Source organism: Vigna unguiculata, chromosome 5, assembly GCF_037176805.1.
Source record: "Vigna unguiculata cultivar grain cowpea cultivar isolate G323 ecotype 2 chromosome 5, ASM3717680v1, whole genome shotgun sequence".
NCBI classification, from domain to species: Eukaryota; Viridiplantae; Streptophyta; class Magnoliopsida; order Fabales; family Fabaceae; genus Vigna; species Vigna unguiculata.
In genome coordinates, this window is record NC_140796.1 from 9,179,262 (window position 1) to 9,190,355 (window position 11,094).

General features: G+C 31.5%; 1 protein-coding gene across 1 annotated transcript; it reads left to right on the plus strand.

Moving 5' to 3' along the window:
• The first annotated feature begins 1,131 nt into the window (after positions 1 to 1,131).
• On the plus strand, positions 1,132 to 7,850 carry LOC114184026 (influenza virus NS1A-binding protein). Its single transcript, XM_028071254.2, has 11 exons — positions 1,132 to 1,291; positions 1,792 to 1,955; positions 2,182 to 2,363; positions 2,480 to 3,064; positions 3,146 to 3,223; positions 5,474 to 5,798; positions 5,881 to 6,080; positions 6,441 to 6,517; positions 6,671 to 6,772; positions 7,017 to 7,203; positions 7,308 to 7,850. Coding segments are annotated over exons 1-11 (2,001 nt in total). The 5' UTR covers positions 1,132 to 1,289; the 3' UTR covers positions 7,407 to 7,850.
• Positions 7,851 to 11,094: the final 3,244 nt, after the last annotated feature.

Sequence of the window (11,094 nt, forward strand, 5' to 3'; positions counted from 1 at the left end):
TGAACTATTTTACTCTCCAAAATTTTGATTTCTGTAATTTTATTTTTTATATAATTTACTTCTCGTCTATTTATTTATTTTTAAAGATACAGATTTTATTTCAATTTATACTATTTTGGAACTGTTGTAGCTTTTTGTTATTTAGTGGGTTAGGTGAATTAGAATCTCAGAATTAACGTGGTGAAGTGTCAGTTGCTGATCTGGGTAATGCTTCCTTCTTACGGCGTCATCTGTGGCATTGTCACAAAAATATATATTCAATCTCTAATAATTATAACATATTTTATTAAAAAAAATTAATGTTGATATACAATTTCAGTCTTTTCCTTTTTATCTTTTATTTTATAATATCAAAAGTTTTAATAGTTTTTTCAATATTAATTAAATATTAATAATAATGTTTTCTTATATATATATATATATATATATATATATGTATATATGACAATTACTAAATATAAAATACATCCAATTATATTAAATATTAATAGAATTTAAATAAAATTAATAAATTTAAATAATTATATTAAAATAGTACTCTTTTATTATATTAAAAATAAAATATATCAATAATTTTTATATTAAACTAATAATGTATTTTTATTCTTTTTCATAGTGAAGTAGAATTCCTATTTTGGTGTGATCATTAATTTTTTAAGTTTAGAATGGGGGAGTTTTCTATTATATATTTTAATATACGACTTTATAGTTTCTATTAAAATTCTTTCTAGATGTGGCCGCAATGTTGTTTTTAAATATTTATTAATTAACGTCTTTACAATTTTCAAATAACTAAAAGTATATTGCTTTTAAAAGAATAAATTTGAATTTTAAAGGTTCCTTTAAAATTACAATGATTACACTAAAATTATTTCTTATTTTTAAATTCAATAATTTACATAACTTAATTCAATAAATACTTTTAAACTTTATGTAGTTTTATTAAATGAGCTATCCTTATATATAGCACAGTTTGCACTTTGTCGGAGAGAAAATAAAATAAAATAAAATATAGTAATATTTTTTCTTTTATTTGACTAAAATGTATAAAAAAAATCGAGTTTTAAATTCTTTTCTATTCTTGGCTCTTTCTTTCCCACTCACTACAAGAACCAAAGGGTTTATGTGATTTTACACTTTGATTGAAAACATTTCGCCATTGTGTAATAAGTAGTTCCTTCTTCCTTCCCAAAACTTTACGCCATTGTTGCTTCATTCCCATCATCGGAGCATCTCTCCTGATTCTCTCGCTTTCTCTGTTCATTGTTCTCTTTGTGTATGCCAGCAGAATGTATGCTTCAAAATGCACAGACACTTTTTTTTTTTTCTTTACAGTTGTTGATCACAACCTCTTTGAAAGTTTTTTTGGGTTTTCGACGCTGTTTTGGAGTTTTGGATGTTCGTATAAACCCCATTTAATCGATTTTGGAATTTTGAAATGGGTTTGCCTGTTCTCTTTTCTGGTTCATACTTGCAAGTTCTTGGACAGTGAATGCCGCTTATGGAAGGTTTTGAAGTTTAAACGTTGTTTTTGGGATTTTGGAGTTAAACCCCGTTTCATCGGTTTTTAATTTTTTGAACGGTGTCAGTTATGACATTTGTGTGATATGTATGTACTGGGGCTGTGAATAATCTATTCATCTTCTCAATAACTTAAATAAGAAAACCCATTTTTAACGTCCAAATCTTGATTTCGATTGGCACAAGAGATGCTAGCGACAACTTTCAGTTCTTTATACTATAATTTTGACATAGATTGTAAAGGAGGTAACCTTTCTCTTCTGATGCCAGGGCGGGGGTATGGAAGAAAGTACAACCTCCTCAGTACTGTGGGAATCAACCTTTCCCTCCAAATTTTTCTTGTGGCAGAAATTTGCCGAAGAGTCAACTTGGTGGTGTAATCTTTGGATGCAAGAACGCCACAATGAGAGAATGCCTCTCTAAACAACTCTTTGGTCAGTTCTTCTCTCTCTCTCCGTCTTCTTTTTCCTTTCTTTAAAGTATTTACGATATTCAGCATTTTGAAATGAAAATTGTGTTCTATATGACTTGGAGACACTTATATCTTTTCATGAACTTAGTGCTTAAAATTTGTATTATTTATATATGATAATCAGTACTGGCAACGAAGATAAGGATTGAAATCTCTAACTCATGGATACATTTATCTGTTTTGAACAGGCTTACCAGCTCAGCACTTCTCTTATGTGAAGAATATTGATCCAGGGTTGCCTCTGTTTTTGTTTAACTATACTGACAGGACGCTTCATGGAATTTTTGAGGCAGCTAGCAAAGGGAGAATGCTTATAAACCCCTATGGATGGACTACTGATGGTTCAGAGAGAACACAATATCCTGCGCAGGTATATCAGTCACTCACTCGAATTCTATAATTGATATGGTTTTGTTATTGAAGATAATTCTGGTCATGATACATGAAAAACCTTTTATACTCACACTCTTTATTAAAATATTTAAGGTTCAAATTTATGTTCGACTTCAGTGCCAGCCACTGTCCGAAGATAAATTTAAAGAAATACTTGCGGACAACTACTACACTCATAACCATTTCTGGTTTGAGCTAGACCATGCGCAAACAAGCAGACTTATTTCGTTACTATCATCTGGATCAATTGTCTCTGGTAATTCTGTCTCGCAAAATACACCGAACTGGATGACTTTATCTCGACCTCTTACATCAAACGAGACTTGGAGGGAAGATGAAACATCTAAAATGCTTGAATTAGAGACAGACTATTCTACTCACGCAAGTACAAGTGCATATTGGACAGAAAATGATTCTTCTTTAGTAGACCACAGCCAGCCATTAGATACTAATGAGGTTGAGAACGAAGTACATGAGGATGAGATGAACAGCGTATTTTTGAAACTGAAGGAGTTAACTGTTAACCATGAAAGTCAAGATTTATCTTTGGCAAACAATGTCAATGATTCTCCTGATATGAATAGCATAGAAAAAGGTTACACGGAAGCGTTAGGTGGTTTAGATAAGAAGGAAGAAAGTTCTGATCCTCCGATTGAGTGTCAGTACAACATAGCTCAGGTGGTTAAGGATGTTTGATGGAAAACATTAAATGTCATGTTAATTTTGTCTGCAAGCAACTAACATTTAGTGTATTTATAGTTTGTGCAAGAGGTCAAAGAATTGACAAGTTTCAAGAAAATCCAAATAGACAGGAATTCCTACCTGGAGCAGAAACTGGTACTCTTTTCTGTGTTGTAGATTCTCTCTGAAATTTATCATATTCCTGAATTGTTTCTCCATCCGTAACATCTTTAAGCATATGGGTAGCATGCATAAAAAGTATTGGGTTATCAAAGAAATTGATCATGCATGTGGAATTTCTCAATCTACCTCGCTTATAGATTCTTCTGAAGTAATTAAACCCTTATGCAACTTTTAACTTCTATACTTTTTGAATTCTCCAAGTATGTAGATCATCTATGTTGTGCTTGTTTTTACTCATTGCATTGTCTTTCTAGATTTGACATTTCATGTTTAATTGACTCATTTTCACAAAGTTGTTGTTATACTGCAGCAAATGCAGTGGCAGAGTGAAAAACATAAAACAAGTTGATTCCAATAGTTTAAATGTAGTAAAATTCAATTTTTCTTGGGTTATAGTAGGATCCACTTGCAATAAGTCTTGTTAGTATGCAATTCTAGTGTGTCTTTATGAGGCTTTGAGCTCTTCGACTACAACATGGCTAGCTTTTTATGGTGTTCCCAAGGTGCTAATCCATGGTATAGAATTTGGTTTCCACCATGTCTCGTAGCTGTAAGCAAGCAACACAAGTCGTGACACTGACTTTGCAGGGCTCTTCTCAGGCTAGTCAAATGGTTAGTACATTGCCACCTCATGTGGGTGCTAAGGTGGCAAAGCCTGGTGGGATGTTACTATGGGATTCTGTTGTGGGGTTATATGGCCTTGGACTTTTCAACTACAACAACTAGCTTTTTGTAGAGTGGTTCTCACGTGTTCTTTTTAGGTTCTCTCTCTGATAGCATTGCGTATTAAGAATTGAAATCTTTATTGCATTACTAAAATTCTATTCCTACCAATGTAGTAGGCATAAAATTGGTACATAGTATTCTCCCACTGAGGTTGTTCGAGAGAACCTCACTCCACAATTCTTCTAAACTTTTCCTTTCCAAAATTTTTCAACCATCTAAGTTTCGTCATCAATTCCACCGGATTGGTAGGATCATATAACTTCACTTTTCATTCAAGAATATTCCAATCAGATAGTCTTGTTCTATTTCTTTTAGTAGCCCCACATATTGTTCAGATTGTTTTATTAATTTTCTAGAATGCCTGTCTATGTTAAGGCAATCAAGATTTGAAAAGGATTCTTTAACATGTTGAAACCTTCGTACCACTGCCATCTTAAAAAATTTCCAAGTTGGATTAAGATTTCAAGATTCCCACCATTAAAACCAATTTAAAGTCTTCCCTTCCAAAGCAATCATCATCGCTTGCATTCTTTCCTCTTTCGATACTTATTTCAAAAGAAAATATTGCTCTAATCTATTCGTCCACCCAAAAGCTTCTTCTCTCACAAAGATAGGAATATCCAATTTTCTCCACTGTGATTGACACTGTGGTTGCCAAGCTTCTTCTCCTTCCCCTGTGGCCGTTCTTGCTGTTATTATTTTGTGATCTGCCATTGACTTTGAACTGCACATTTTTTCAACCACCACCGTAAGACCACTGATAACATTTTCTAACCTTTGAAACTGCTCGTGTTGCACATTTTCTGCTTTCTCTTTGTCACACCACAGTACCTAGACCGAAGCTTTGCATACTAGTTGATAGAACTGCGTATTAAGAATTGAGAATACAAGACTATCTTGAAATCTTTATTGCTTTACTCCAATTCTGCTCCTATCAATGTAGTAGGGATGGAACTAGTATAGAATGTTTACAAAGTATTCTCCCACTGAGGTTATTTGAGAGAACCTCATTCTCCACAATTCTTCTAAAACTTTTCCTTTCCAAAAAATGCTTCCCCACTACTGACCAGGACTAATTACAGCCGGCACACCATCACCCTTATTTTATTTATTTCGTCTCTTGAACACATAATTTCTTGTAATTTAGAGTCTGTTGGAAGTAAACTGAATGAACATTATATAAATTGAAACTTGGAAGTATTAATGCAAGGCTGACTGGATGTATAAGTAAGAAAAACTAAGAAATGAAGTACATTAGGCATGCCTAAGAAGCTTGCATTGATTACTTGAGATAATTAGTTAAGGCTCCAAAAGGTATAAGTGATTTCAATTGGTTGGGGAGATAATTTGAATAATTTTTTCGAAGTAATACAGAAGTTAGTGCAATCTTTTGGAAGTAATTTTGGTATACCTTACCTTGCACTATTTGTTATTTTTCATATAATATAGATGTCTTCTTGCGTATCAATATTGGCTTATTTTTTACTTGTCATTCAGATTGAGGCAGAAAGGGAAATTCAGCATCTTAAAGATCGTTGTACGCTCTTAGAATCTGCTTGTAGTATCCCTAATCGTTTGGAATATGTTGAGAAGGCAGTAATAAAGTCGACAGCTGATTTAGATCCCAAAGATTCACTATTTTTAATTGGAGGTTTTGATGGAAATTCATGGTTAGCAACTATGGATTTGTACTGTACTTCTCAGAGTCTGACCAAACCTCTTAAGCCTATGAACTCGGTTCGTTCATATGCTTCAGTTGTGCGGTTGAATAGTGAAATTTATGTTTTAGGTGGTGGAAATGGTTATGTTTGGTATGACACAGGTATGAGATCTATCTGTAATTTTCAATTAGTTCTATTTTGGAATGAGATGAGGTTTTAACAACCCATCTTCTATCTGTGTAGTTGAATCATACAATCCAGTTCTCGATAACTGGACCATGTGCCCTTCTTTGAACAAGAAGAAAGGAAGCTTGTCTGGTGCTGCTTTATATGGCAAAATTTTTGCTGTTGGTGGCGGCAATGGAGTTGACTGCTTTCAAGATGTTGAGATGCTTGATTTTGATATTGGGCGGTGGATCCCTACACGCTCAATGCTAAGCAAGGTAAAATGGAACAATTAAATGGTCAATATTTTAGGTTTTGATTGAGATTTGAGAGGTATAATTATGGTAACTTCAAAACGAACTGAGATATGTGGTTTTGAGGCTTATGCTTCTAATTATGTGACTTTTGTCAGTTCATTTCGGCCGGAGGTAAAAATATAAAATGGTTTAGTTTATCTTATACCATGTAGTCCATATGTTTGCATCAAGCCTTGTACCTTTTAAATACTTCTACATATTGGTCATTAGTAGGATGACCCGAGTCTCTAAATCTGACGTGGAAGAAAATCATTTAGATAATTTCTTTGAAAATCATACAAAAATATTTAACGTATAACTTTAGTGCTCTTTATATTTCAGAGATTTGCTCTAGGTGCAGTTGAACTCAACGGGTCAATTTATGCCACTGGCGGGTTTGATGGAACTGATTACTTAAGGTAATATGTATAACTTGATTGTGGTTTAATTTATTTACATCATTAGCTGAAACTCATCATGGAAACATGGTTGATCTAGACATGATTGTTTGTCCTTATAATTTGTTATTTTATATTTGTACTAATGGGAATGACACTTTTACATAACTGCAGGTCTGCTGAAAGATTTGATCCCAGGGAACATTCTTGGACCAAAATATCTGACATGAATGTGAAGCGGGGCTGCCATTGCTCAGTTGTTCTAAATGAAAAGTTGTGAGTTCATCATTTTTTGCTTCAACCAAGTAACATTTATAAATCTAAATTGGTTTTGTAGAACCATTACGTGATTGTTTGGAAATGCTCAACTTATCTTCATATCATGTTGGACAAAGTTTGTAGTCCATAAATAGGGTAATATTCTATTGATAAATTACCGCCGTTCTAATAATAGATCTAAATCTGAATTTCTTGTGCTTGACCGAGACGAATTTCGCTTAAAATTTCATTCATTGCGTAGGTACGCGCTTGGTGGCTTTGATGGCGAAAAAATGGTTCAAAGTATCGAGGTGTTTGATCCTCGTCTTGGGGTATGGACAATGGGGGAACCAATGGTTCATCCACGGGGGTATTGTGCTGCTGTAGTTGTCAATGAATCCATTTATATGATTGGAGGAGTTAGGATTGGCGAGGACATTGTAGATAAAGTGAGTAAATCTTTTAATCTAATATTTTTCTTTTGAAGATGCATTTTTACTACCCTCAAATACTTTGATTCTTAAATATCTCTCTAAAAATATATACTTTACAGGTTGAGAATTATAAGGAAGGTCAGGGATGGCAGGAAACTTATCGATCAGCAGCTGTTAATAGATGTTTCTTGTCAGCTATTGCTTGCAGTCACGACTGAGAGAATAAGGTTCTTCAGTGGTCATGTAGACAGATAATTTTGCGTTCTCTGTCTGTGCATAAAACAGTTTATAGGGCACTAACATTCTATGTAAATGAGTTTGTTGGATATTTCTACTGGTGAACCCTATAAAGTCTGAAGTTGTAAGTGTTTGCTAATTGACCATAAGGGCACTCACCGTAGATACTAGGGCTAATATGCTAATAGAGAAGTCAAATATTGTTGTATGCTGTCAAATATGCTAAGGCTAGTTGTATGAGCCTAATTTGTTAAAGCTGCATGTAGTGCTCTGCTCCAGTACAGATTCTGGGTGAACATCTATTGAATAATACCATGAAGATATTGGCAGTACTCGTAAAGAAACTCTTGTAATCTGCCTGTAGTTGAACATTCTTCTATGTGCAGCAATGGAGCTTTAAATGCATGGACAAGCTGTTATTTTAACTTGTGTATTTCACATAAGTATTTGTTTGCTGTAATTACAATATTTAATAAATAATTTTAACATATAAATTGAATTTATAGTGAATAATTTAAATTGTTATATACTGTTTCTTTTAATTATTGGTATTTAATAAAAAATTGATTGTAATTTAAAAGTATTGATCGAAAATGTAAAAGTAAATGGGTGGACAATTAACAAGATTAAGTATATAAATAAAAATAAGGGAAATTTGAGATGGTTGAGATCTTAGGTTGTCTCAAACTCGAAAACTTGTGAAAACTTGGTGAACTTGATCATTATCTCGAATCATAAACTCGAATTGTGAATGCAAATGATAAATTTGTAAGAATTTATTTTAAATATAAAATTAAAATGTTTATAAATAATATAATATTTTATTGTGATATGATTTTATAAGTAACTATTTATATTTTGATTTTAATGAATTATTATTATTATCATTAGATTATTATATTATATTATTTAAATTTTTTTAATTTTTCTAATATTATTATTCTTTTACAATAACTTTAAGTTACATTATACATTACATTTTATATTACATTTTTTTATAAAACAAAAGCGTGTTGGATTGAGGCCCAAAAGCTCTTAATAAATAAAGGAATCATTAAACTTTACTCCTACCTTTAGCAGCCTAGCACCAGTGCACCAGTGCGATAGCGGTGCAACACCAACACAGCATAAGAAGACCGCAATAATAGGCCACCAGCGAGACAACAGCTAATAACCAGAACAAATTTGAGATGATTTCGCAGAGGAAACAATAATCTTTTGTGTCTTTTTATGTTTGAAGAAAAGTTATATGGACTTGCCAAGTCGAGTTCACACTGAGTTTAGTGAGTCTGCTCCAAAAACGAGTTTAAGTTAACTTGAGAAATGAATGTGGGAACATAAACTCGGACAATTTTACGAATTGAATCGTGAGTTTGATAAAATATTCATAATAAAGAAAGTCACACTGATGATTAGTGTTTTAGGGTTATGTTAAATCGAAGAACAAATATTTAAAATAATTGTTTTTCGTTGATTTGGTTCAAAATTAACATAAAGCTATTTGATTTTAAGTTTGAAAATATAAGGTCTGTTCGTATGAATGGACGGTATTATAGACAAATTTGTGTGTTTACTTAATTTCCTTTAAACTTATATGGAAGAGATGAAAAAAAAAATGTTTATTTGATAAATAGACTCAGTAACTCATCTTACAAAAAAATTGAGAAGATTTGGATGGATGAAGTACCATTTTATGACTTAATTCATGACATTAAACTTTGACATGAGAGTATTATGGTGTGCATTGTGCAGACGATGTGAGAGTGAAAGAGCATCGGTTAACTAACCAATGTCGGTGTGTGTTGTATGTGAGAATGAAAGAGAACTAGTTAGCTAACCGATTGTGTGTTATGTGGAGTGTGTGAAAGTGAGAAGCACTAAGTGCTATTATGTGTTATGTGTAGTTATGGTGTGTTGTGTGGTATATATATATATATATATATATATATATATATATATATATATATATATATATATATATATATATATATATATATATATATATATATATATATATATATATATTTAAAATTAAATAATAATAAATAATATATAGTAATTAAATATAACAATAAATAATTAAAATAATGTATATAATAATTATTAATTATTAATATTATTATTATCATTATTAATAGTAATTTTAAATAGTAGTAGTTATTATTAAAATAATAATAATTTAATATAATTTATTTATTATTATTTTTAATTAAAATTTATTAAATGATAGTTTTTAAAATTTAATATTTTTAACTAATCCAAAAACCAATTCAGGTATTTTTATCATCAATGGTATTTTAATATTTTTCAAATTTTGTCTATTATAACTTTTTATTTTATCTATCACATCATTCAAATTACTCACTAACTCTCACAAAAGTCATCCAAACTCTATTCACTTTATTTTCTAAATCCACAAAAAAAAAAAAAAATACACATATTCATTTATTCAAACTCATACAAATCTATTTTCATACTCTTTCCAAACTCATATCTTCACGAGAACACATCCTAAATGTCTAAATCTTGAGATTATCTTTCTATTTATAGTTACCACAGTTATGTACTTAGCCTCATCCTATATCTCCATCAGTAAAAAAAAGAAGATATAAAATGCTTAAAAACATGATAAAGTATATAGATTTTAAAGATATGGGTATATTATCTTATAATATCTCCTAATTTATAGGAAATTTATTTTACTTAATTTCTTTTAATCTAATTAGAATCACCGATAAGAGATCTAGGCCATATCCAATCCAAAGTTTCATAATGTTTTAATTGAAGCCTTAATCATCCAGCCCTCAGGTTGATTTATATGGACGTTATATCCTAGTCTTGCGTCGACTAAAACATAAAGGCTGAATATTCCATCTAGAAGCTTCTTTGCCAAGTCCTCAAATGACACGTTAGCACTCTTAAAAAATTACTTTCCACGTGTCCCATTTTAATTGCTTTTTCACCTACTTCGCTAGTTTTAAATTAGTTTAATTATTCGTAAGGTACTCAGTTTGGTGCTAGTGTGTCAAATTGGTATCCGATTTAAAAAAAGTGTCAATTGCATACCCAAATACGTTTATGTACATCAATTGAGTCCATCCTGTTAAATTGTGACAAACGACGTTAAGAATGTGATGATGTGACAATTGTGAACGAATACGTGTCTATTTATGTTTTTATATTTTGAGTTTTGTTGATTTTATAGGGTTTAAGTTTTTTTTTATTCGATTTTACGTTTTGAGATTTGCTGAGTTTTTAAAGTTTCTTTGTTTACCCGTGTTTTAAGTTTTTCTAGGTTTTCTAGCTTTGACGTCTTATGATGCTTTCTATTCTTGTACTAAACTTGAACTCAAGAGAGAAACCTGTGTGCACATTTCTAATAAGAAAATAAATCCTTCCATCGATGTCAGACCATTAGTAAGTATAATGAGGATCGTGTTCTACTATGTGCTTGTCAATTAGATGAAACAATTTATGGAGATGTCACTGTACATTTTAAAGGGATGGTATGCTTTTTTTGTGACACCATATTTTCTAAGCTCGATGTCCGATTACCTCTAAACAATTTTGGAAAAAAGATTCTTACTATAACGAATGTTGCCCTCGCCCAAATTCATCCTTATAATTTGGGGTTTGTGCACGTTTTCCATATTTTATATACTCATTTTG

Bases quoted from the DNA above. Each gene is read 5' to 3' on its own strand.
- LOC114184026 (XM_028071254.2), top strand. The intron at 1,956-2,181 runs GTCAGTTCTTCT...TGTTTTGAACAG, and splicing joins CCTCTCTAAACAACTCTTTG to GCTTACCAGCTCAGCACTTC. The intron at 3,065-3,145 runs GTGGTTAAGGAT...GTGTATTTATAG, and splicing joins GTCAGTACAACATAGCTCAG to TTTGTGCAAGAGGTCAAAGA.